Genomic DNA, 27,968 nt, shown 5'->3' with positions numbered 1-27,968 from the left:
CCCAGAGCAGCCCACTGAAAGGCTGCCAGACCCAACCCCAGCTAAACCGAAACAATATGCATTGAAAAAAGATCAAGGCTACAAATTCACAACCTTATTCAACACATAGCAAATAAAAGTGCACTGATCGAAAAAAGAGTTTAATAAGCCTCAAAAAAGTGACGTTGCGTTTATAACTTTCATTTAACCAGACTAAGACTCTCAGAGCAAATCAATAGTTATTCATTTTAGTTCAAAGGCACCCAAACAGTTTCTATTTTTCCCTCTTTTATGTGTGGAAATCTTTTTATATGTAAAGTATATCAGGGATTCTTAGAATCAAACTTCATTGAAAATGCAGCTCTCTAAAGGTGATCTACTGTTTTCCACATCCAACCACAGGAAACCATAAAGTATCACTGTCACAGAAAGAAACGGAGACAACATCTGAAAAGAAAACCAAACCCAAACCTATCCAAAATATTGACTTAAATTTTCGTTATTTGTCCTCAGAAGGTAAGACAGTAAGTTTGTTGAGACAAAGGCTGCAGCCTGAAGTTACCCAATTCCGGATTTTTTATTTATTTTTTTTGCTGTAATCTGATGTTTTCATGACAGCCTGACCAACAAATGTCGGATTTTTTTTTAATGCGACCCGGATATCCGATACCTATCCGATTCAAATGAGACCAAAAGTCCATCTTACTATAATGAGGATTAAGTTGTCAATATTCTGGCTCCAGTCGGACAATAACTTCAAATGTAATCAGCTGTGCTCCACTGTTATCATCCATGTTTACTTCCACACTTAGCACTTCTTCTTCTATATGGCAATTGCAAAACACTGAGAACCTCTCTATGTGTGACGTTACTGATTTTTTTTCGACTGCGCCCTCTAGTGCACATGCTGGACACTTTCAGGTCGTTTGCCCGTTCACAAGTCGTGTACATTTGGAAGTGTGAAAAAAATGTGTGACAAAAAAAATTGGGTCACTTCAGGCTGCAGTGTGAACGTAACCAAAGGGATCATCCTGTACTACATGACTCTTATCCACTGAGGCTGCGTGAAAGCTTTCTTGACTTTAACCTAAACATTACACTTCTGGATTAATCCAACAACTTAACGATAGAAGCATTTCATGATGTAGACGACTTGTGGCGTTATGTTAGGACTTCAGGATGTCCCGCCTTCTTAGAAGAACCCTCTGCAGCTCTTCGTCCTGGCCTGGTGATGGTGACACAGCTTTGGGCTGAGGGCGAGTTTTGCTGAAATTCTCCTGGACAGGTTAAAAAATCATGTGGGACACATAAGGAATATTAAATACAAATAAATGTAATTCTTGAATTTGTTTTACTGTGAATTCTCGACTAAAAGAACATTTAATCAGACATTTAGTTATGTATGTATATCCAACCAGTTAATTACCTCAATCAAATAAATGTTTTGTACTTTCTAACTATACTGTTTTTGACTACTTTTCTAGAAACAGATGCTAAAGTAAACATTTCTGTAACACATAAAGAAAAAAAAGGGAAAGTTTAACTAGCAAAACACGGCTTCAAAGTCCTATTACCATGATTCCTTTAAGTTCTTGAATGGCAGAATTAGAGGGCAGCCTCTCCATCTGATAAAAGGAAAATAGGAGGAGAAAATGGGTTTGGTAAATAAACAGTGGCCTGACACATTATGCTTATTTTACCTCATTCAGCACTTAAAGAATAAATTGCTTCTCTCACCACAAAGATACAACATTGTACTCAAGCATGAAGATGTATGCTTTCTACAAGAAGCAAATGTGTTAACACATAAGCATTTTGAGTCATGACAATTTTTCCATCCTCATTATTTATAATGACCTTGCAGAGCAGCCCCTAATGCTATCTAATTTGACAGAGTTGTTAAGGAGGAACAAGGAGACTGAAAGAAGTCCTGACCGTACGTCATGTTTTAACAAAACAAGAAGCTCTTAGATAATCCCGAACACTGATGGATTTGAGAGCACTGAACAATATACTGTATGCTCAACACACATGGAGACACACACCCACATGGGCGCGCACACACGCGCAAAAAAAAAAGAAAAAAAGAAAACAGGCTTTGGAACACTTTATATCTGCAGCTGGTATACTTCAGTGATTTTAGCAGCAAAGACATTTTCTGTTCCAATCACATTTCCCATGTCCGCGTTTAGTGTTTAATGTATTCTGCATTTGGTACTGTTGTTCTTCAAACTCCCGACCATCGATGTCAGTTTTAGTGTGAAAGAAAAAAAATCTTTTGAGCGTAAAGACACAGAATAGCAGACGCATCTTGGTGCTCTGAAATAAATTCATGCTTCGTCATCTGAATGAAAGTTAGAACCGCGACTTGTTTGAACGTGCTTTGTAGTAAATGTCACGCGTCTGATTTTTAAATGTTTTTCTGTTGTAAAACTCTGCCCATGTCTGCATCAGATATCATAAATTTCAGAGGTGGATCTGAAGCTTCAATGAGTCTGTGTTAGGAATTCAGGTTGCACCGACTGTACAGCACAGAACTGGTACAATCTACCAAGTTATAAGCTGACTGAAAGATAAAACGTTGAAAATCCCAATGACATAAATCTCCAGTGTACCAATTATTTCCAAGCCCAGAAGACTGCCCATGAATTTTACCATGATCCTGTAGAATCAACCTTTCTATTTTCTATTTGTCCTCAGCCTAACTAAATCCTACAAAGAAACCCATTTTGACCATGTTAATTCACTCGGTTTGAGGACACACTACCAATTGGGTCTAACACAAACTAAAGGATAAATGAATCAGAGGAAAAAAATAAATAAATCTGGTCCATTTTTATTCACAAAGGCCTGCTGATGAAAACTTAACACCTCAAGTGCTTTAATCATCAACTTGATCACAAAAGGACACTGAGTGCAATGAGAGTGGTTTCTTGTTATTTTTGTTTTCTTTATGTAACCATCCAAAAATAATGTTTACAACACTTTTAGTCACAATTTTGAAAACACGGGCATGGTTTTTTATAACACTTCACGCAATTATCACCTCAGGTCAGGCCTCTTGAAATCCGGTCCTTGAGGCTCTGGTGTCCTGAAACTTTAAGATGATTCAGCACGCCTCAAAGGACCGAACCACCTCCTCGGTATGCAGTCAAGTCCTGCTGATGGCCTGATTATTTGACTCAGATGTGTTGAAGCAGAGACACTTCTAAAACCTGCAGGGTACCGGTCCTCCTCTAATCTAATAATAGATTATTTTCAGTATAGAACGCTTCAGCAGGTATACCCTTGTAAAAATCTTACAACACTCATAGCATTTCTACAGAGAAAGTGTAAAATCAAATTCACCAACGCTACATGACATAGACATAGACCTTCTTCTCTTCACGTCACACTTTTTTGTAATTACTTAAGTCCAAAAAAAAAGGTCACACTAAACATAACGAGCCTCTCTCTTTCCCCAGCCACAAGGCCTCGTCAACATTACAGGCAGTGTGCTGTCAGTTAATAATGCAACATGGGAAGAGTCTTCTGGAGTGACCAATCCATCGTTGTTTTGTTACATCAGTTTGGTCACAAGCTTCCTCTATAGCCTGGATGAGCAGACAGATATACACCTTTCACCACCATGAGGACAAGAACTCCTCATTGAGGTCCAGGAAGGGTGGATGGTGCAAAACTGTAAATTGTGGTCGTTGTGGACATGTTGGCCAGAGTGTTACCCTCACATTGACCTGGCACATTGACAACAGTCCATTGGCCAATGATATTTCTTCCTCTTTATCTCACTGTCATCCATCTATCCATCTTCTTCTGCTTATCCAGGGTCGGGTCACAGGGGTAGCAACCTAAGTAGGGAGGCCCAAACTCCCCGCTTCTCAGCCACTTGTTCCAGCTCCTGAGGGAGAATCCGAAGGCGTTCCTAGATCAGCTGAGAAACATCATCCCTCCAGCGTGTTCTGGATCTTCCCCAGGGCCTCCTCCTGGCGGGACGTGCCTGGAACGCCTCACCAGGGAGGCGTCCAGGAGGCATCCTAACCAGATGCTCGAGCCACCTCAACTGGCTGCTTTTGACGTGAAGGAGCAGCAGCTTAACTGAGTCCCTCCTGGATGCCCAGGCTTCTCATCTTATCTCTGAGGGAGAGCCCAGACACCCTACAGAGAAAACCCATTTCGGCTGCTTGTATTTGTGACCTCGTTCTTTCAGTCATGACCCAAAGCTCATGACCATAGATGAGGGAAAGTAGATCAACTGGTAAATCGAGAGCTTTGCTTTGTGACCCAGCTCTCTCTCTCTTCACCACGACAAACCGGCACAGTGCCTACTTCAATGCGGACACTGCGCCAATCCGTCTGTGGATCTCCCACTCCATTTTCCCCTCATTCGTGAACAAGATCCCGAGATACTTAAAATCCTCCACTTGAGGCAGGACACTCTCCCCGACCCGGAGAAGGCACTCTACTCTTTGTCTATAAATTCTTGTTGAAGACAGTTTACCTGGTCCGTTTTAACACAATCTGGGACTGAATAATGCTGTTTGGTCCAATGTCATCTCTGACCTTAACCGAATGCACATTTGGGTGCATCCTACACTAACCTTTTGTTTTTAAGTTTTTTAGTTAGCTCCTCCTTCTTCATTTCTTTTGTAAATTGGGAGTGGCTGCTCATTTCTCCTCTAATTATGAAAAATATCAAACTGGCCCAGTCAGACGGTTCACTGGCTATGAAGCACCAAAGCAGCAGTTCTGTCAGTTCAGCTGAGAGTCCACTGCGTGGCGTGCCCATGTGTTTATTTCCATGTGTGAATGGGTGTGTGTGTGTATGTCATGCTGCATACATTTGTCTGTATAAGTCAGATACCAAATCCAAATTTGATGTAAGGTTCTACTTTTGAAGCCTTACAAGCTAATAATTTTGACTCTTATTAGCTTCAACCTTCCTTGTATCAGTTTCTGCCTTCAGGTGCTTCATCATGAATTCACAACATTTGCAACTGAAAACAAATCCATTTTAAAATGTAAATATAAAGACAATGGATCATGTTAGCATAAAGGCTTCATAGGCTGTTGTTACCTTTGGTTCACTTCTGTTTGGTGACTGTTTCACTGGTCGAAGTTGAACTCCCTTTTTTATCCTCTGCATCATTTCCTCCACCGCCTGGTGCCGGACGTCTACTTTGCAGTGAGAGATGAACACAGGAGTCACATTTCACCACCAGCAGCTAAACATTTCAAATGTGTAGCTTTTACTGAATATATGGACACGAAAACTATTATAGAGTTAGTGTTAATAATGAATATAATTAGGGAGATAAAAATACAACATGGTCTTTAGATCAATGTTCCTACATTTGATGTCAGATGTTTAAACGCCCCAAAGAAAGAGAAACAACATTGTCCACATTGCTTGGCATTAAGTCACACAAATGTTTCCAAAAAAGAAAAAAAAAAAAACTTATTTGAAGTTTTCTTCAGCATTTGTTAGAATTACCTCTTCAGTTGTATGACTTGGGTGAAATGCTTTTAGTATATTTTCAAAAGCTTTTCATAAAAGTCTGCTAAGATTTCAGCCCATTGCTTCAGACACAACTGGTGGAACTGAAAGAGTTTTTTTTTTTGGCCAACTTGCTCACACACATCTTTGCAGCTCGACCCAGACATCTGAAATGAAGTAGCAGAACTGCACTTTACTAATCCTTCACCACTAAACAGTAAGTGGGATTCTGTGAAATTTTGAATGCCTGTCTCACCAGGACCTGAGCCGGACTGAACTTAAAACCGACGCTCACTGATTGGACCATCTTGTGGCAACATGAAGAATTGATTACAGAGTCGGTGGAGGAATTGAGGTAACCTTGATGTAACCCAGATCAAGGTCACATCAGGGCTGATGTGACCTTGATATGATCCTGTCATTGCTTTGTAGAACATGTGTAGAAGTGTTGTTAGAGGCTGTTTGTTTAATATTTACCATGTCCTTATCTATACAGCCTATAAATTATATTAAAATAAAGGTTCTGATTAGGCTCGCTTGTCAAAGTAAAAGTGTATTTTCTTTAAAAAAACAAACTTTAAGCAGGTGTTAAACATAGTTTTCATTAAGCTAATGAAAGTAGCTAAATGAAAAGCTACTTTCATTAAGCTACTGTCTTAAACGGTATTAAAAAATGTTTTTAAACTGATGTTATATACTGATTTTCAATGTTGTCTTGAAAAGAGGCCCAACATGCATCTTACAGCATTACATTAGCTGTAATGCATCTTACAGCATTACATTAGCTGTAATGCATCTTACAGCATTACATTAGCTGTAATGCTGTAAGATGAAAATCATTATAATAAAAAAAAAGGATTGAAAACATCAGTCTCGGTGTAATTAATCTATATATTGTGTGTCACTTAGGAAATGAAAATACGGAAATAATTGAGCTTTTCATAAATATTGAAATTTATTGAACATGACAGAAGGACCCTAGATTAAAAGTGTGTTTTTTTTTTGTTTCTAAAAGATATTAGCAGCATTAGAACTTTTCATTAAGTTTTCAACAAGGTCTAGAATGAAAGGTTGGTGAACAATCTAATCTTGCATCTTTTTGGCCGTTTGTAATATAATTATTTTTGATGTTGAGCTCGGCTGTAATCATGGGAAATTTCATAACTGTTACCATGACAACTGATTTAGCAGTAATCACAGTTCAGACTCTGTTAAATGGGAATATCTGAGGTTAGCAAACTTAGCCAAGAATGGTTGTCCATATAAAAGCACACGCGAATATGCAATTTTCCATACAAAAGTTTTTCAAGGAGAGGCTGAAAGAGATGAGAACAAATCATTTATTTCAGCCAAAAACTCTGCCCATTCACAAAAAAGGATGTTAATATTTAATTTTCTAAAATGGAACATTCAGCGGCGCTCACAATCGAACATTTGTTCCAGAGATGTCTTTTAAAAATGTTACATAAAAACAATTTTGTGTTAAAGTAATAGCAAAATATTTTCCTTCAGTGCTTAAAATGAAACCATTATTCAGGAGTCAGAGCAGAAGATCCTTGGTTGGTGCCTATTCAATCTCGTATGTAATTTTAAAATACTGTGTGCCTGGTGCTCAATTCAGACCTCACATTTTTGATCACTATTGGACAAAATGAGGACTCAACTCAATCTGTTTAGTCAACACGGACGACTCCGTGTTGAAGCCTTGACTTGCTTCAACAAGTCAAGGTTTCAATTTAAATTCACAAATTAAAGAATTTAAAATGTTAACTGAGGAGGTCAAACATGCAGATTTGGAGAAGGATGGCATCGTAAACCTTTTTTAAATGACACATTTTGTCCTAATAAGAAACTTTCATTTTTTAAAGTACGAATGTAAAATGAAAAACACCTTAAAGTATTTAAACCAGTTATGCCATACAGACAGAATACAATCCAGGGAAAAACAGAACTTAATTTGAATAATAAACCTTTGAACACGAAGTGCGCTTCTGGTTAAAGCAGCTGAAAGAGTATTTTAAAAGAAGGCAACAAAAGAAAAGGTATCATAAAATGTTGTTTTATGCCCCCCACTACGCACTGAATGGCACAGAGGAACAGGCAGTTAATTTTGTTCCTCAAAGCAGAGATCTAAAAAAAAAAAAAAAAAAGACAAAGAGATAAAGAGAATATTTTCAATCCTGAAATTTTGTTAACCTGTTAATCGAATTCAGAAAGTCACCCGATGGCATTTTCCACCAGCTTTTGAAAATCTGCATTGTGGTATAAAACTATCTGACCATTTTGCCACTAGGTCCCGAGAAATCCATGTTATAGCGTGTGGACTCTCTTATGAATAGTTGTAATCACGGAGTTTAAGTATCACCACTAAATGTGTGGCATAATAGAGATGTGAACGAGGATATGTTCCCATGCAAATAGTAAAATAAACATATCCTTTTTAATCAAGCACATACAAAAAGTATTCACCCCCCTGGATGTTAAACTATTAACATTGTTTTGCCATTCCAGCAGGGGGTCAGGGTGGACTCTCTATCGCTGCACTTTCCCTCCATTCTTCATGCTATGCTTTCCGTCAGGCTGCCTGGGGATCGCCAGTGAACAGACCACCACTTCTCCATCGGACCAGGCCGCTCCAGAACATCCACCTTGTTGTATTTAAATCATTTCTGTCTAACTTTAGGTGAAAGCTTGTTGTCTTGCTGGGGAAACAAATGTCCTCTGAAGCTGCAGTTCTCTGGCTGTATCTGCTTTTGTTTTACCTCCTACCTTCTCAAGTCTTCCAGGGCCTGCTACTCAGAAGGATCCCCCACAGCATGATGCTACTGCTACCATGGTTCATGTGAACCATGGTAGCAGTGATGTGTAGCATTTGACACAGACGTCTTGTCTGATGGCCAAAACTTCCATTTTGGTCCCAACAGACCAACTTTCTTCCACTTGACCTTGGGACATACTCCTTCCATATCTTGATGGATTTCACTAAACTACCTGAGATATGAAGTGCTCAGATTTTGTTGTGTCCATCCCCTGACTTTTACCTTTCAATAACATTTTCTTGGATTGGTTGTAATGTACTTTAGTCTTCCTGCTCTAGTGGTTAGCCAGGGATGCTATTGAACCAGGGAATGGACCTTCCAGAACCAGCAGAACTTAGACTGCAATAACTTGAGACACATTCGCTGCTGTCAACTCATCTCCATTTCCCTCATTGTGTGACTATCACCACTAGTTGGCGCTATCTCTGCCAGTTTTTTTAAAGGGGGTTTAATATTCCAGCAATCTGTAAATTTTTGTGATTTTTTTTTATTTAATTGCCATCCTTATGAAGAAACCAGATTTCCCTTTTCACTTTTTTTCCCTCATTTTTTCTCATTTTTCACCCACTTTGTTGATCATGAAAGGGGGTGAATACTTTGTAGCGACACTTTAGACATAATTTTCAAAATAAGAATGTGGCTAGGCAGGTTTTACTATGAGTCAGAGCAAATGTCTGGTTCAAAACAATCATATTGTGTTGACCTTGTGACGTAAAATGAAGCAGGCGGTGTGTAGATGTTTGCTGTGTACCTGCAGGTTTTGCTGACTCCTGCTCCACCAACGGGACGTCATGGCTGACGTTCTTTCTCTTTCGAATCAGTGACAGCAATGAGCTGAAGAGGGGGAGAAAAAAGCAAAAATCTTAGAATAAAAATGCAATATTTGTATTAGAGCAGATTGTTTTTTCATTCAAAATGCCCTGGAAAAACATTTTTGTTTCATCGGCACTGAAACAAAGTGGTTCCATTCTAGATTCTCAGGTCTAGAATCATGTAAAATGACCTAATCTAAAAGTTTTTATTGGTAAATATATTTCTATTTAAACATTTCATTGCATTTATTACATTACATAAGTGGATTCCTCAACAACTCCTCAAATACAGATGTTCAGAAAAAATAAAATCTAACCTGAGAGGGTTAGAGGTCGACTCTGGGGCTGCAGGAGGTAAGGGCGGAGGTGGAGGTGGAGGTGCTGGGGGTGGGTTGGTGGCAGCATTCAGCTTCTTCTGGAGTTGCTCAACTGGCCAATCAAACACAAAGACTTAAACAAAATATTTAGGAGCAGCTTCAAGTGTAGGAACCAGGGAATGAAAACAGTCCCATTTTAAGTAAAACTAAATCTTTTTAGAATTTAAGGATTTTTCTGCAACACAGATGGGAGGAGTGAATTTACTGCACTGTAAAAAGAAACTGGTTCAACTTAATTGAATTGCTTCGATTGGTTACGAGGAATTCAGTTAAGTTTATCCAACTTAATTTTCTAAAGGTTTTAAGTTAATTGAACACAAAAAAGTAAGTTGTCATCGCTAAACCAAAACATTAAGTGAGATTAACGTTAATAAAATGAACTACAGCCCAAATACACTTTTCAGAGTGTAATACTACATGGAATACCACAGCAGAATATGTTGTGCTTATGTCCAACACAAGCAAGCTTCCATCCATTTCCTAATACTGCTGCAGTCTGCTCAAAGGCTAAAGCTGTCCTGTTGTCAGTGCTTTGCGGTGTAGCTTGTGTGCTGAACTCCATTGACTCTCAGACTTCACATTTCTTAAGATTCTTACCTGTAAACTGTAGATCTTTAACTTGTTGTTCGGCGTTAAAGCAGCGGATACGGCACGCCTCCTTCTCCTCTTCCAGGAGCTCCAGCTTCAGCTTTAATGCTGTTAGTTCCTTTTGTGCTTCACAGGTCTTTAGTTTTTCTTCCATCTGCTTGATCTGGTGTCCAAACATAAACCATATTTATAGTCAGGCTAAAGAATAGTCACAAAATATTAAACAACTGTTTAATAAACTTTGGGTTAAGTGTTATAACCAATATTAATTGGCATATTTTTCACCATATAATAGGACGACTGTCTAATTAACTAATTTATTCCTCCTGACTAATGAGGGAAGGAAGGTAACCAGAAATAAGAGACATAAAGCTCAAAGTTCTGGTTACATTAAAATAATAAATGTCAGTATTTGTTTTATTTTCATGTCCTGTAACTCCTTTTCTCATGTTCCATACTAAATGCCAAAAGAGAGAAGCCAGTTCACCTGCAGTAAAATATCCCATGGGCCACTTTGATTTCTAAAACTGTATCTCCTGAGAAGGCTGCTTAGCGAGCAGCCTTACAAAGCTAGTACCCTTTGGGCTGCAAAAGCTAGTCAAGAACAAGCTAACTTAGCAAACTAACTTAAAGAAGTTCTTTAAGCTAGTTTAGCTTGAAGAACTAAGAAAGAACTTAGCTTCTTTCTTGTCCTTTTGGACAAGAATTTAGCTTCTTATCTGTAAGAAGCTAAGTTCTTATTCATAAGAAAGTAGCTTCTTATTTATAAGAACTATGAAGCTAAAGTTCAAATGTATAATTTGGTGTTACTGCTCATGGGCTTTAACTAAAACCACATCATTAAATCGAACAAATAAGATACTGTGAATATGCTTGTATTTCATTTTTCATTATTTGTGTTAGTTTTCACTACAGTTCAAGTTGGCAGTTTTTCTGATTGATTCTTAGGACAACTATACACAATATGACTTTTTCCTTTCCAAAGAATTGTAATGTAATGTGGATAATGTAACAGTTTTACATTATCCACAGATGTTAACTGATGTGAAACTAGCTTTAGATGACAAGCTACCAGCCCGTAATCCCTGCTGAGAGGTTTAGTATTCTAACAGTTTATATGTTTAATTTCATCCAACAGTTAGACATGTAAAAAACAAACAAACAAACAAACAAAAAAAACTTATAAACAAATTTTAAGAAGACAAAGATAAACATGTGAAAACACAGCTTCCATTTTCCAAGCTGATTAGTTTGTGTGGAAAGTGTTTTGCGGTTCGGATCGGACCTGGTTCTGATGCTGCAGCCTCTGGGTCTCCATCTGTTCAGTCAGAGCGGTCACCTGACTGACCACATCCTGCAGAGCTGGGCTGGGCATGCAGCTCTGCAGCAGGATCTGACTCTGCCGCTTCAATTTTGTCTGTTCGACCAGCATCTGAACACACCAATGAGTAAATAACAACAGCATAAAATAGATAAGACTCATGAACACAACGTCGCAGATGACAAAAGAGCGTGGGCTCACGTCTCTGGCAAAGTTTTCTGCCTCTGTCCTCAGGTTCTGCTCCAGGTCCAGGGTGTGCTGCAAAGCTTCGTATTCCTCCACAGCAAACTGAGAAACTGATATTAAGACATGTACACATTTAATTTTCTGTTAAACTGCATATTGCTAAATCCCAGTGAAAGACACCTCAGTCACTTTGTACAAGCAGCAAAGCCCAGCATGATATGTAAATGTCATATCATATATGTATGATCATTTCTCATTTTCTGCAAATAAATACTACATTTTTGCTTGGAATTTCAGAGACATGTTGTCAGTAGTTCATAGAATAAGAGAACAATGTTCATGTTATTCAAACATAAAACAAAAAGTAAAACCAGAGAAACTGATCATTTTAAGTTGCCTCCTAATTTTTTCCACAATTAAGAGGCAACTTAATTGCCTCTTAATTGCACATATATTTCACATATATAGAAATATATGTGCTTTTTTCTACTGAGCTAACATACAATATTTTGTGCAGATGCATCATATACAATTTAAACTTAAAAGCATTTAAATACAGCTTATAAAATAAAACAAAACAAAATATTCCAAGAGGAGTGAATACTTTTGTGTTACTGATTTCAAAGCTTCAATTGCAGATTTGTCCACTCATAAATACCTCAGTGCTACGAGTGCTACTCTTGACAGTCAGAGAGTGAAAAGCCCTTCCTACAGACGGTAATATTTTAAACCGACTCTCACCCAGAGCTTTGAATAACCTGTTAGATATTTCTGCTTTAGCAACCTGCCAGCCTTTAGCAAAGGCTTGAGGATTCCTTTTGCTCTGAATGTAGACGCTTCAGCGATGGGATTTGAAGTACAGCCTTTTGCTCAGTTACTGCATTTAAGCGTACATTACAAAAAACACTCTGGATAAAATTCTTTCACATACAAGTTAGAGTGGGATTATTCCTCATATAAATCAAAATAAAAAGAGAGTCTTAGGAGTCCTTCTTCTGCTTTCTGTGCATTAATGACAGAAAGCAGAAGATGTGTGGAAGTTCAGACTGACTTATAAGTTACCTAAAAATGTTCGCTCTGAAACTTCTGTATCATTTATCGCCCATCCAGAGCCACCGATCACTGTCTCTCTCCTTCATGCACAGATGACTGCAAAGTGGAGCGGAGGCACCAGGTGAAGGCAAAGATAATTATTTAGATGTTGACAGTGGCGATAACGTTGATTCAATACCTCAGCTCTGGGACAATGCATTTCGAAGAAACGTAATGACACATGTCACATTTAAAATTACACGTATTAAATAAAGAGTGACCCCTGTGAATCAGGCCAAAGTTCCCGTAACGGTTCATTTTGTGTGAATAGGACATTTTCTCTCCATACTGTATGATTCGTTCATTTTACTGTTGCTGTGGGTGAATGTGAATAACGAGAGGAGAAAATGTTGCACTATATGCGACCCGCAATGTGTGTTCATAACAAAATAGGTAATTTTTGCAAATCGATGAGGCGAATAATGTTTATTCCTTACACTAAAAGGGTTTACATCTTTTCACACACGGCATGAATAATGATACTGCAGCATCTCTGCAGCATGGACGGCTCTCTAACCTCTGCTGTAATGCTCCAGGAGCTTCTTTTGTTGCAGACGCTCGGCAATTAAATCCGTGTTGTTGTGTTTCTCTTTCATCAGCTGCAAAATAAATAAATAAATAAATAAAATTAAAACATTATGAAAAAAAATTAAATGGATTTGTCTCTTTTGTATACATGTCACTATTTTACGACGTCGTCTCTTAAAGTGAAACTGACATTAAAAGTCAGACATTAATCTATATGTGTGACAGATTAAAAAGCCTTTTGTCAAACACTGTGAAGGTAAAGATAACAGAAAGAAAGTTCATATACAAAGCACACAGGATTCAAAAAGATAAAACGTAACTTTGCAAATTTAAATGAAAAACATTTCTGTCTATACTTCCTGGACCTAAGGTCTCAATGGGTTGTTGAGAATTTGTTTGGTAGTTTATGGCTTATTATTTGGGATATTATAGTTTAATATTTAAGTAACTATTTGAGTTATAATTGTAATAAATCTAGTTAGTATTTCATAGTTAGTATTTGGTTCAAAACTGACTATTTGTGGACCTTTAATGGAATGGACTACATATCCCATGATGCTTTAGAACTAGAAGTTAGAAGAAGAAAAACAAATATGGAGGGGTTTTCCTGAAAGAGCTGTGTTTTCTGTGACACTATGTCATATAACATATCATGTATGATTCGTTCATCCTTTTTCTTCACTAAAGTTTGTCTGAATAATCCGTCCGACTCCTTTTCATCTGTGAATTAGTAGAATATACAACTTGGGTCTCCCAGCAGCATAAAATCTTGCTATTGTGGTAAAATCAACATGGAATGAAAACATATTACCAAAGATACGTTCACAAGGGATTCTAGGAGCTCAGAGTGGGATGACAGTGGCAAAAAAAAACAAAAAACTACATGTGAGCTTTACTTTTGGAAGGCCTCCTTTACACAGTAGAATAAGCAGTTGGACAATAGAAACATTACAAAATCTATCTTTTCTCTCGTTATTGAAAGGACAGGACAGAAACTGCGTCACAGGACTCAGTTTGCCAGGGGAAAAAAAATCAGATCAGTGGGTTCACCTGAAGAAAACCGCAGACAGTTTTTGAAAATTTTTGCAAGCCACTTTTGCAATATTGACAGACTGTAATCAAAGAAGACTTAAAGGTAAAAAGAAAAAAAAAAGCAAATGTGAATTTGCTTAAAAAATATGGTCTAACTTTTGCTTAAGGGTGTGCACATTGAACCTAGTAACTGCAGCTTGTTTGAAGTTTTTTTGCACCTCCCCTTGAACACATTTATCTGTTTTTCAGTTGAACTGCACAACTGTTTCAAGAGAAAATATTTTGAACACATGTTTTAATGGCACTAATATGTCAAAATTTAACAGGGCGTATAAACCTTTGAGAGCCACAGCAAATAAGAAAAACGGAAGAAACAATTCAGCCACATTTTATTATGTGTATTAATAAAATGGCAGTGTTTAGACAGGTGGACACAGGAGACAGAGTGTGATCCACTGTCTCAGTATCGAACGTCGTCTTACGTCTCCCTGAAGAGACGACGCTGGCCGATTTTAAAAGCTGTTTTTGCAAAGCGAGCCAAGCTGGTGTGTCACTCAGTCCACTTCGATTATGACAAATATTCTCCTTACAGGATGCTGCAAAGTATAAAACTATTAGAAATCTTAAACTTACTTCGTCACAGGCGGTCTTAAGTTGTTGCCTCGTGGATTCAAGATTAGAGATGACTTCATTTTTCTCCTTAAGTGTCAATTCCAACTTATTTTGTAGCTCTGAAACAATAACAAAGTAAACATCGTTATTGGATCGATGGTGATTTTAAACAAACATGAACGTCAAGGTTTCCCCTAGAAAACTTGCTAAGCCTGGCGGCTGGGCACTAGGTCAGTCATTCATCCAGCGGCCCGTCATGGTTTTGAGATAAAAAATGTTTAAAGTTGAGAGGAAATTTGAAAATATCACTTGATAATTATGTGTCATTGAAAGACACATAAACTATAAAGTTTAAAAATGCAAACATTTTAAAAAAGACCTAAATAAATAAGCAATGATTAGCCTGATGGCCCGCCAGGCTTATAATACACCCTGAACATAATAATTTGGATGAAAATAATATACATTTTCTGACTAGTAATTCTAGGTAATTAGGTAACTAGGTAATTCCCCTGCCACTGCCTTTTTATCTTTGCCCAGAAATCAGTCAATCCCGATGCTTTTAAAAATGGATTAATTACCAGCTTTGATTGTGAAGTTAACCTTCTGCTTCAACAAGCATGTAGTGGAAGGACGACTGGACTTTGTTTGCTCAGTTTGAAGATATCAGCTTGTTCCAGGACTTTATTGGTGGAATTTTATTTTTCACTCTGGATCCATGAGAACCTTTATTTTGTCATGAACAAATTCATCTGATACAAGTTGCTTCGTGCTAACTGGCCATTTAACAAGCTCTGCTGCACAATGTTGGTAATTTTCTTAACTATTCCAATGAGAAATACTGTTGCTGCAATAATGCCCAAGCTTTTTCGAATGGTATTGCTTCTCAACACTCACAGTAGTTTTTTTTTTCAGCATTCCCCTTAAATGATCAAGGATTTTCAGTGAATAAACACACCTTGTACTCTGGACTTTCTATAAAATCTGTTATTTTCTCCTATAAATTTTGATTATGACCAGTACTTTTTAATCATTTCTAGCAGATAAGTGGTAAAAAAAAACAAAAAACTTTTGAAAGTTTTGCTGAAACTCAGATTTCTGAGATTTCTGTCTTTGTTGATTTTATTAAACATGAAGTAAATGCAGATTGATTCAAAGGTGAAGAAATTATATACCTGAGATGAAGGTTGTGCAGTCGGCGGAGAGGCAAACTCTGGCAGCGGATACTTGTTCCTCCTTTTCATCCCCAAGGTTCTCTTCATCGCCAGCTTGCTCTTCTTCCTCCAGGTTGATGTCTTTGATGGTTTCTGGGCTGAGGTACGATATCATCATCATGCTCTTCCTCTTCAGAGAGCGGTTTTCACGCTTTAACTTAAGTTGCAGAGAGAACACAAGAACAATGCTTGTTTGCATACTTCCTTCTATTTGTCACAATACAAAAAAATCAAATCTCATTGTATTTTTGTTTTCACACCAGAAAAGTCCTTTGGACCATCAACGCATTCCAGTTGGTTGAAAAATAAAAAAATTATATATATATAAAGATCCTCACTCATATCAGAACTAGAATTCAAAAACCTAACAAAACTCTCCATGTCCAAGATAAATAATTTCTATCTATTCAAGGTTCATTCAATATATTCAAACTCTCATCTAAATATTTAAACTTTCACTTAGTATATATGATGCTTATTCAACATATTCAAACTTTCTTTCAATATATATATATTTTTTCACTCAGAATATTCAAGGTTCATTCTACATATTCAAATACGTACATTCATATAGATATATGTATGTCAGTTATTCTTGATGGCAGAAGAGGCATCGGTACAGTAGTGCACATTTATCTGTATAGTTCTGTGACTGAATTAAATGTGTTTACTCAAAGCTCTTGTGGAACATTTTTAGCCGTGTTTTTCTTTGTGTTTTGTCCGTTTGACATGATGTTTAACTGTGAGAGTGATGATTGCCCTTTTGAAAGGTCGTCCACCAGTCTATCAAATGTATCAACAAAGCAAAGACCCTCAGCACAACCGTCATGAGGCTCATCTGAGGGAGGGGAGTGTAAATTATGCATCTAGATGTCATCTGAAGAAAGAAGTGGGGACAAAGAAAAGGACACAAAAAAGTAAAAATAAATAAATAAATAAAATAAAATAAAAAGCATTATCAATGGCATCCCGTAGAGAGCAGATTGCAGCAAATCTTGCTTTTGATGACACCCTTCAGACTGCATCTGTTTTTTTTCCCCCTGAAATGCAATCAACAATACATAACATGGAATTGCATTCTTTCAACAAAATTGAACAGCTCAGCACAGATGCCCATATAAATTACATACTCAGATGAATCCAGACTGACATCGCATTGGCTTGCTCTCTCCGAAGGTCACTATTATGAAGCAACGGCCCCTTCATCTTACCTTGATTACACAACACCACAAAAACATTAAGTGTCAAAACCACGTCTTCATCTTTCCAGTTTTAAATTGCTGTTCCCTCGCAGCTACTTTTTTTTAATTCGAACGTAGGAGTGTCGAGAAATTTCACTCAGTCTCAGCATCTTTCCAGCGTTCTAAGAAATATTTTCGCTAACCTACCGTCATCGAGTTACTGCGAGTTTAATTTGTTTGTCATTTTCTATGGCTACTTAGACCTAATGGATTGACTTAAATATGTTTTGTGTAACGGTGACAATGTGATACGGAAATCTTAAGTTTGTAGTTCCATTTTTTTTACAGTTGGCTTATTGTTGGTGATCAGTGGGTTTGAATCTGAGCTCAATATCTGAATCTTAAGATCTACAGACTTAAGAATTATATCACTTTGCCTCAACATTTAATGTTGTTTTTGATTATGTTATTGTACTATCTAATGCAGTAATATATGTCAGCTGTGAAGCCATTGCAGTGTGAATTCACCTGGCAAATTCACAAACTGTTTCTCTCTGTCACTACTAACAGTGTGAAACATAAAAAAATAAGATTTGAATGTAAAATTTCAATGTAAACTTTATTAAGAAAATATATTTATTCATTATTTACTTACTGTATATCCATAAACTGCTCTGGTACAAATGTAGGATTCTTCTGATCATTATTGTGTGTTTTCTTTTTAACATAGGTATATTTCCTTTTTCTTTCTTCATTTCCCATTATTTTAGCGTTGACATTGGAGGTAAGTGCTAATGTGTGTCATTAAATAGCTACTTCAAATAGTATCTTCTCAACTTTGTGTAATCTAATGTAGGCACTGTGTGCTAATAAAAGTTTTTTTATTTATGGTTTCTGTTCAGAAATCCACTCAGATTAGATCCCCCCCTACCAACCCACTCTGATGAGAATTATATTTTTGCTTTGAATTAATCACTGAAGAAAGAAGAGAAATAGTTTTATGCTTTTCATGTCTTCATGTTATGAGTCTGATATGTGTCTCTTAGGTCAGGTACCGCCCTCCTGGTATCTCAGTCCTGTTTCCTGTCTGGGTTTTTATTTTGGTGTGACACCCCAACATCATCACTGGCCTCCGTTTAAGCCCACCTTAAAAACTTTCTGGATACATCCCTGACCTGCAGTCTCAAGGAGACATTTTTATGCTAATATAAAAATATATATTCCAGCATTAATACCTTTAAATTTTCTAAATGTGCTCTAAATTCAAACTTACTGAAGGGTAACAGTGAGTTAGTGGAGGAAGTATAGCAACGTACAGCTGACTATAGTAATCAGAAGAACTGCAGCCAGGCGAGACGTCGACTGTTAAAGAAATTGTGGTTATGGTGGTAATGAAACCTCCCCTCCTTTCAGTGCTTTAAACCTCCAGCATTTTCCATGTATGACAAGAATGAGCGCTTTCATCATCAGGCTTAAGGTGTGATTTAAAAATTATTCTCGACACTTTTTGTCCAAAAGTATTGGACTCATTTATTTGAGGATTTTTTAATGATCTGTCAGCATCAGAGGAATCAGTGCTATTTGAGAACAGTTGTTTGTAGAACTCTCAGAAAATATGTAATTCTCGAGAGACATTAAATGGTTTACCACTGCAGTCAGTGTTTACTAAAATAGTTTTTTTTTTCTTTAATCGTTTTTAGATGATTTGCAAGGAATGTACTGTGATCAACGTTCTCAAAGCATCGCCTCTGTGTCTGGAAATATGTCATTACCTCAGACATTCTACATAAGAGTAGAGATTTTTATTCATTTTTAGTAAACTGAGTTTTAGGTGAGTTAGCCCTAAGCTAAACATCCAAGCATTAAAAATGTTTAGAACTTTTTCAAAATCTTTGAAGTTGTTTTTCTATCTTCCACACTCTGACAATGTTTGAAAAATATACAGTTGAGGCGGTTTGAACTATAAATAAGTAACAATGTTTATTCTTAAACATTCATTCAGTTTTTGTTTTTTTATTGAACTCAACCCAGATTAATTATTACAATTCTTTTCCAAATAGCTTTGGGATATTCCTCTTTTTGCTTTATTGTAGATTAATGTGCCCCTAACAACACCTTTATCTGGTGCACTGTGTCAATGTCAAAGCTATTTTTAGTAGCATGCAGTGAAAGGAAAGTAGTTTTATACTGGAGAAGCCTGGTCGTTGCCATCCTATGGAACTCTGCTCGACTCTAATCTCTCTTACAGCTCCGTCTGGGCTTTCTCCCATTGACTTGGATTCCTCCAGTCCTGGTTTTTCAAAATATATGTAGTGATAAGAAAAGTGAAACAGAAACTAAAACAAGTGTATGTTTAGTTTTATTTTTAAAGAAATTTCCGCACTAAAAATATTGATATGCAAAAAACAAAAGAAAAACAAAAACAAAAACAAAAACGTTTTTGGGATACAGAAAACAACCTAACTTTATAAATGGGCTGATAAAAGTGCTACTTTCCATAAATTAAAAAGACCAAACAAGCAGAATGAAAAGACACTGAAAGTTCAAGTAGCAAGAAAAAAAAAAGAGGCTGAAAAAAAAAAGCCTAAAACTTGACCTTCACCATAATTCACCATCAGTCTCCCACTACCCCAAATTTGGTCCGGCTAGGTGGACTGTAGGGGCTTTTGTACAAAAATTGAATAAGAAATGATTACAGTTATAATCTCTGCACCAGTGGGCTACAAAATCACTATGTGCTGCCTCCCTCACACTCAATCACAGCCCACAATGGGAAGCGTCCAACAAGCTTGCTCTGAGGAAGGGAACCGGGGCAATTTTCACCCACGAGATGTGCTGTTGACGACCGCGCTTCTGATTGCAACATGTATGATTCAGTAGAATAATCTTCATGTCAACACACTGACCATAAAGCCATCCTGGGAGGCTTCTTTAATGTGGTATGGAGGATTCATTTAACCCAGACTTGAGGTAAACAAAGACATGAGTTAGTTGATTACATTATTTCTTTGGTCATGTCGTTTTAAAATACATTTCTGTTCATTAGATTTATATTAGTGTGACACAAAACTGAAGCAACACATCTGTGTAGGGGTACTGTGTACCTTTGAGGCCAGGGCTTCAGCACTTTCTCGACACATCCTTTCAATCTCCAGGTCTTCCTGAATCGCGCTGACTTCCTCGATGACTCTCTGAGACACTGAAAAATCACACATATTTTTTCTGCTGTTATTGGATGTTTTTAACACCCTATCCTGAGGTTTTTTTTTCCCCCCACACTCACACACTGTAAAAAGTTTCAGTCACATCACAGCAGTGATGTTAAATCCAATATTGAAATTAGAAAGTGCCGTAATCATAGTAATTGGGAAATAAAAGGTCATTTTTGTTTAACGCTCTACCTGAAATAAGTGGCACAGAGCAGCCCGACTGGTACATTTTAATATGGCAAGTGGTGCAATGGTTTTTTGGTTGCTCGTCTGTCCATCCGTCCAATAAAATATTATAGAGTAAAACAAAATTGTCAGAATTTTTTTATTTTTTTATTCTTCCCTTCCTTCTTTCATTTCTTCCTTTCTTCCTACTTTCCTTCCTTTCCTTCCTTCTTTCTCTCCTCCCTTCCCTCCATCAACAATCCTCTTTATCTGGAAGATACTGAATGACATAAAATAGACAGTTTCAGTATTCAAATATGAACTGTACCCAAGGTTCATTTACCTGAAACGTTTGGATGCATTCTGCATTAAACGAACAAGAACCGATGCTAATTTGAGAAGACTTAAGTCTAACAATGGAGTTTTTGTTACTATGCGCTGGTAGCTGTAAATTATTTTCATTTTAGTACATGAGTGCCGGACTCTATGGGAAAAAGTGGAGCGCCATAGAATCCGACTGGAAACTTCCAGTTGGAAGTTTCCAGTCGGTGATGGTTTTGTGGGGTGGCATGTCATCTGGTGTTGGTCCACTGGGTTTTCTGACATCTATGTTCAATGCAGCCGTCTAGGAGAAAATATTACAGGACTTCACGTTTCCTTCTGCTGACAAGCTTTTTCATTTTCCAGCAGCTCTTGGTATCAACCCACACTGCCAAACATACCAAAAGCTGTTTCCAGAGTAACTCAGCTGCCAGGGCGTTACTAAGCTTGACTGTCCAGCAAACTGGCCTTACCTGAGCCCCATAAAGACTCTATCAAAAGGAAGATGAAGGACACCAGACCTCAGAATGAAGATGACTTGAAGGCAGGAGGCTGATCGACTCTATATCACAGTGGATTGATGCGATAATTAACACAAAATCTCAATTCACTAAGTAAAATTGTGCAGTTAATCAGATAGATTAATTGCACACAGTTTTCAAGCCTTTATTTTAATCATTAGGATTTTCCACTTACATCTAATGATGTATATATATATATATATATATATATATATATATATATATATATATATATATATATATATATATATATATATATATATATATATATAACATATTTTAAATTCATTTCCCTTTGAAATTGGACGATATTCCCCACTGAAAAAAGAAGACCGGTTGATACAAAACTGCCTGGACCAGAATGAAAACCAGGTATTTGAAAAATCCCACCGTCTTAGTTGACCTAACTGATCTCCATCGTCTTTATGCTGCCATTGTTCCTCTTCTGTCAAAAATCGGGCAGCATTTTGAATAATTCTTTTAAATTAGAGAAGCAGTTAAAGTCCTTTGTCGAGACAAATTATAAAATTTTCAAAGCATTTAAGCAAATTTGTTACAGTTTAGACAATTCCCTCTTCATTGTTACCGATCATCTGATTATGGGTCCCGATTGTTCTAAAATGCTGCTTAATCAATAGGTAATAAAATTCTCTATCATATCAGTGTAGTGAGTTGCAACGATCAACCCTATAAAGATAGAACCTATATAACAATACATAGGGCTAAATAAATTAAATTAACGTTATTAACATTATCTGCTAATACTACCTATAACTTAGGTCTATTTTATCATTAAAAAATATCATATTTTTCTAACTTATGACCTTATATGCAGACATTTGGGTATATTTTTATTTTTCAAACCAGTATTAGGAATACTTTTCACATGTTAAAAGACGTTACAAATTACTTGGTGGTAAATTTGATATAAACAGTTGAAAACTGAAACGTAATTGTACAGCAAGAAGTGTTTTTTTTTTCCTACAGAGGTAGCAGCGCTGGTGTGATCTCTGCTATCAACATGAATTTGTTTCCAAAGCTTCGCATACACACTTCAAATGTTTTGCCCCCGCCGTTTAATTTTCCAAGCCGATTCCCCTTACAGGCTGAATGCTTTGCTGTGACCACTTTTGTGAAGGCAGAATTTGAAACAGGGCCCCACATGTCAAAAGATGGAGCAAATAGTTTGCCTTTGTGACGCTGACAGTTGTGTGGATTTTCATTTGAATAAATCTGGCATGTGCCTGTGTGTTCAATGATTCTCCAGCCCAAACACATATTGTGTTTGACTTACACATTAATAGTGGCTGCCTCACTGTGCCAAGCAGCTGCATATTAGGGCCTATTACGTGATTTCATAGCTCTTAGAAAATTGCTCCTATTCACAGCGAATCGGCTGGGGTGGGGCAGGGGGGCTGGTGGTGGTGGTGGTGGGGGGGGGTTAGGGGGGTGGTAGAAGGACAGGAGGAAAAAGCCTGCAACACACAATCATGCCTTTTCAACCGGAGATGGCAAGGTTGATGACAACATGACCATTGTGTTATAATGATAACACCACAAAGGCATCTGCCCTGCTCATCAAGGCTTTACAGAGGCTGCAGATACAATTTAATTCACTGCTCTGTTGGCGGCGCTGATACCATTATGCAGCGCGTTGGCACGGGGGGTAATCACTGTCTTTCTTGAGAGCAAAATAAAAAATAAAAAAAAGAAAGAAAAAAAAGACAAGCACAAAAAAAAATAGGGGAGAGAAAAAAGATGGAGTGATGATGATGATGGGGAAGCCAAACTTACAATTAAGACTTCCAATTCGGAGGTGTCAGAGCCCCCCTGTAGACTTGCGCTCATGCACTTGCAACGCTTAAAGTACTGTTTATTTACCATGGCTACCAGTAATTATAATTAACATATCATTCAGTCGTAAGTGTATTTTCATCGGTGGCTCGGTCTGGCCACTGTGTTGTTGAAACAGACAGACAGGACAGCTGAAAAGGTTGAGCAATGAAAACTGGATGCTAAGTGCTTTTGTGCGGACTGGTGTGGACAGCGCCGCCGTTACGTAGATATCACCCTGCACTAGCGGTGTTCATCAATTTCTTAATTAGGTGTCACCATGGCAAAGGAATTGCCCACATCAGTGGCACTAATGCTTAATTTCTTCCTTGCTCGACAGTCGTGTTTAATTAGTTTAATGGCTGAGCAGGGGGACTCTCTATAGGCATTCTCGTGCGAGCACAGCTTTAAATATTACGCCAATTTGTAATAAATAACTACATTTGGGTTGATATTTCAACATCAAGAAACGGAATATCGACCTAAGAAATATCGCTGGATAAAAGGTAAGTGTTTATTTGCATATTGGCGAGTGAAGTAAATACTTGGCTCTCTGCTCTTAAGAGAAACTTTCTAAATACCTTCGTTTTCTTAGCTGCTGCTTGGGAACGGTCAGCTTCGGTTCCCTCCTCTGGTGTTTCTGTGAGGTGGAGGGCTGGAATCTAGGTAGGCTGTATTTCTTCCTTAGCCACTCTTTTGTTACCATGGTGACATGTTTGGGTAAACACCATGCTGGAAGGCACACTTAGGGCCCATCTTCATTGTTCACATCCAACTTTGCAGTACTGTACGGCGCGTGGCCCTGCCCACTGCCCTTTCATGCAGTCATTTTGTCTTGTATCTTCGGTATACGGACACTGACAGCATTGAGCTTCCACCTCCTGTCTGTTTTTTTTCTTCCGGCCCTACAAAATCCTTCCCTCTTCGTTCAAACAGAAGTCTCGTTGACGCCAGTGAGCTTTATCTTGGTCTCATCTCAACACAACGTTTTTATCTCAAGCATTCTCTGACTCTTTTTTGATGTTTACTTGCAAGCTTAAGATAGCTGTAAGGTTTAAACAAATAAGATGTTTAGGGGCGTCCAAGTGACCGTACCCAGACAAAATGAACACACGGTTCAGCTAGAAGGCCTACAGACACACATCTATTGGCATTTAGGGTTTTTTATAAAAGTTTGAGTGAAATCAGACGTGTCTTGAGAGAGCTACATCTGATGAATGTCCTTCTGGGGAAAATAAAGAACATATTTTGTTTTCCTTTAGGGCGGAGCTAAACTGACTCTTTGCTAAGTTGCAAAGAATAGAATGTGTTCAAAATGAACAAAATGGTTCCTTTTGTTCAGGATTTCCTGCGGGGGCTAGACTACGGTTTCCAAAAGGCAACGTTGATTTGCTGCGACAAATCAAGTTTAAATACTAAGCAACATCTGCTTTGTGACACCTGGTACAGTTTAAAAGTTGATACTTTAAAAAGGGTAAAGCGGAGCCTCCACAAGAAAAACATGACTTTGTGTTCTCAGTGAACAGGCAATGTGAAAAAATTGTATATATTCTCAGCATCTGTGGTAACTCCATAACAATAATATTTTGTGTTATGAGTTATGCTAAGCTTGTGTTTCATGGTGAGAGGTTAAAGTTTTGGTTTGATAACATCAATGTCCACTGAATAAAATTCAAGATTTTAATTATTAATATGGAACACAAAAAAATCTATTTTGTTAAACTATAAAACAAAATATGACACAAAAAACATTGCGTCAATACTCATGTGCATATTGAAACGTGTGCATGAGATGTTCTGTAGAGACCACTAGAGCACCTGTTGGACGTTTCTCTTCATAACCATTAATGCATGTGAATTGTTATTGCAACTGCATTACCTGCACAATATTAGACATTCTGGCAACTGTTTAGGAGTTTAAAAAGGGAATTTATTTGTTAAAAGACGGAAGATGAGGAATGAGATTACGCTGATTAAAAAATAAAGACGTTGCAGCATAAGTCTTCCAGTGCTCAGGTCAAAAAATGTGCTAAAAATACCAATAAGATGTATTGCACTGCATATCTCACAGAGCATCACTTTGACACTGCAAAGATTTCTAATTTCCTTTTTTTCCCCCAAAATTTAAATTGCACTACTTTTTAGTGCTGTCTACTTCTGATTGCAATTTGTAATTTGTAAATCCCTCAAAATGAATTATGTCAGCCCCAAAATGTAAGCTATCTAAACTGGGAAATGTCAAAAGAACCTAAAATATAACACATTGATTATCCGAGACCTCGACTGATCCTGGGAGAGAAGACTCACCCATCTGGAACTCAGTGAGTTTCTCCACAGCCTCGTTTCTCTCCCTCTCCAGCTTTTGCCACTTTTGGAAGAAAAAGAGACAGAGCACGTTTCAAAAAAGATGTTAATTTCAAATCAATTGATAGTTTATAAGTAAGACAATAATAATACTCAGGAAAACATTTTCTTTACAGTAAACTAAGAGGAGCGACAGACTGGCGACCTGTCCAGGGTGAACCCTGCCTCTCGCCCGGAACGTTAGCTGGAGATGGGCACCAGCAACCCTCCTGACCCCACTGAGGGACAAGGGTGTAAGAAAATGGATGGATGGACGGACGGACGGATGGATGGATGGTAAACTAAGAGGAGTGTTTTTATTTTTATTTTTCCAAAATAATTTTTTTAAAGCCTCAAGAAATGATTTAATGTGAAACTGTACAATCTAAATCACACTGACTGGAATAAAAAGAAATAACATTGTGTGTTATGGATAAAATGTTGAGTTCAAATGATCTGCAGATCATTAAAAAAAACCAAGCTAATTGTGTCGGTTTCCTCTGTATGAGTTATAAATAGTTATAATAAAGTTATAATAGAGTTATAATAAATAATTATAAATAACTGTTTTCAAACTGAGAAACAATCATCTAAGAAATAACCCTAGATAAAAGGTGAGTGCTTATTTGCATTTCAGTGTTAAATACGTATTTGATCCCCACGCAAACATTGGATATTATTGAAGGAGCCCTCACCATGACCGTAGATCATTACAAAGTAAATTATGTACCAAACGATTGCTTGTCTGTACCAAATTATATTTTTATAGGAACATTACTTCCTGTTTTCACTGCCTCTCAGTCAATAGGTGCAATGCACTTAGTAGGTCTAACGCTAAATAGTTTTTAGAACGGCTTCATTAACATTACTTTAGTCTATTTTAATAAAGCTTTTAGGTAAAAAAAAAAAGACAAACTAGGGTTGTTTTTTGCAAGTATCAAAAATATTACAGATTCATTTTTATGTGTTAAACTTCTGAACAGATGCACCGATTTATCGGCCAGTCGATTTATCGGTGCCGATTTCACTAAATTTGGGAAATCGGTGATCAGCCGATTTTTACACGTGAAGCCGATCTTAACCATCGATTTTATCTACCTTGGCAAAAGTGTTTAACTCAACTGTTGTCTTCTTCTGCTCTGCTGTGAAAGAGGTTTGACTAGCAGACCAGCTCACCAGATCAGGTCTATATGTTTGCAGTTAACAACAGTCATCTCACTATTGGCGACTTATCAACTTTCTTGCTACATTTAGCAACATTTTAGTCAAAAGAAATCGGTATCGGCCAAAATCTTAATTGGCAGGTCAGGATTTTTAATAGATCGGTAATCAGTGATCGGCCAGAAAACTGCAATTGGTGAACCACTACTGCGAAGCAAGTTACTTGCCATTATTAGCAGAACCACATACCAAATTGTCAATATCTGAACACTTACAGTTCTATCTGCAGTCTCCTCCTCCTTCTCCTCCTCCTCGTTCTGCTGGGCCTCATCTTCACGCAGCTCTGTGGGAAGTAAAGGATGCCAGTAAGCCATCTTCATCACAATGTAAAAACATCTGTAGGAAACCCAGTGCTAAGATCTTGTTTAAATAGATTCAAAGGGACACTCATGCATCATGTGATTCTCAGCAAGCTATACTTGTGACTCATGTCTCAAAATAATTATAGGACAACGGGCATGGCTGCGAGGTGACGTGTTTGATGCTACTCCTACAATGATTCCAAGAATCCTCTTTTAAAAAATGACTGAACGCTCCAACAGTAATAACTGAACGTGGTTAGGGCGCAACAGCAACATCAGGCCCTGGAAGTCCAGAACAAAGATAATGTCAAGAATAACCACAAAATCTAAGTTGACAAACTTTGGACCGCAAAGCATGGAGCTTAGCACAAACAAGACAAAGAAGTTAGCAAAGAAGTTAGCAAGGAGTCGAGCTTTAGCAATGAAGCTGGCAAGGAGCTAACAGCTAATCAGGATGAAATTAATAAACCACCCGGCGACAAAGCAGAGATAATGGCAGCAATGAAGAACATAAAGTTTTCTGGAAGAGTTGATGGCATTATGACAGCCATGGAAATGAGATTTCATCATTAGATTGGTGAATCTAAGATGTCTGTGGATTTTTGGACAGTTGGATAGCAGACGCATTGGATTCTTGAAAGAGCTCATCGCATAGGACTGAAAAGAAACGCAGAAGCATCGCCAAGAACGGTAATTACGAGGTTTCTTAGCTATTGGCAGCAAATATGATATTCAAAGTCACCAAAGTAAAGATGAGTATCTTCTATAACAAATGTGTCAAACTGGAGGCCCACAGGCCAAATCCAACCCGCCATAAC

At 37.6% G+C, this 27,968-nt stretch overlaps 1 protein-coding gene across 3 annotated transcripts; it reads right to left on the bottom strand.

The window, feature by feature from the left end:
* Window positions 1-119: 119 nt before the first annotated feature.
* Window positions 120-27,968, bottom strand: shtn1 (shootin 1). 3 transcript variants are annotated; one of them, XM_008429008.3, is made up of 14 exons: window positions 27,064-27,968; window positions 25,592-25,652; window positions 20,340-20,434; window positions 16,016-16,211; window positions 14,862-14,959; window positions 13,186-13,267; window positions 11,592-11,686; window positions 11,355-11,501; window positions 10,079-10,232; window positions 9,422-9,533; window positions 9,044-9,126; window positions 5,054-5,154; window positions 1,554-1,604; window positions 120-1,256 (listed from the first exon to the last, which is right to left on the bottom strand). In XM_008429008.3, the coding sequence occupies exons 1-14, from the start codon at window positions 27,166-27,168 to the stop codon at window positions 1,146-1,148; spliced, it is 1,491 nt and encodes a 496-aa protein (XP_008427230.3). In that variant the 5' UTR covers window positions 27,169-27,968; the 3' UTR covers window positions 120-1,145. The 3 variants fall into 3 exon arrangements, with proteins under 3 accessions (XP_008427230.3, XP_081472370.1, XP_017164295.1); XM_081616244.1 differs by having other exon boundaries at window positions 5,054-5,151; XM_017308806.2 differs by lacking the exons at window positions 25,592-25,652; window positions 27,064-27,968 and adding an exon at window positions 23,866-24,784.

This window comes from Poecilia reticulata, chromosome 15 (genome assembly GCF_904066995.2).
Source record: "Poecilia reticulata chromosome 15, P_reticulata-male-v2, whole genome shotgun sequence".
Classification (NCBI taxonomy): domain Eukaryota; kingdom Metazoa; phylum Chordata; class Actinopteri; order Cyprinodontiformes; family Poeciliidae; genus Poecilia; species Poecilia reticulata.
The sequence above is the reverse complement of the archived record's forward strand: the minus strand, read 5'-3'. Positions and strand labels throughout refer to the sequence as shown.

What these genes read in the sequence shown, in the direction of transcription:
- shtn1 (XM_008429008.3), bottom strand. Translation starts at nt 27,168, where the DNA reads ATGAAGATGGCTTACTGGCATCCTTTACTTCCCACAGAGCTGCGTGAA. An exon ending in TTAAGACCGCCTGTGACGAA is followed by an intron (nt 13,268 to 14,861) that starts GTAAGTTTAAGA and finishes TTTATTTTGCAG; the next exon opens with CTGATGAAAGAGAAACACAA. An exon ending in TCGACCTCTAACCCTCTCAG is followed by an intron (nt 9,127 to 9,421) that starts GTTAGATTTTAT and finishes CCCCCTCTTCAG; the next exon opens with CTCATTGCTGTCACTGATTC.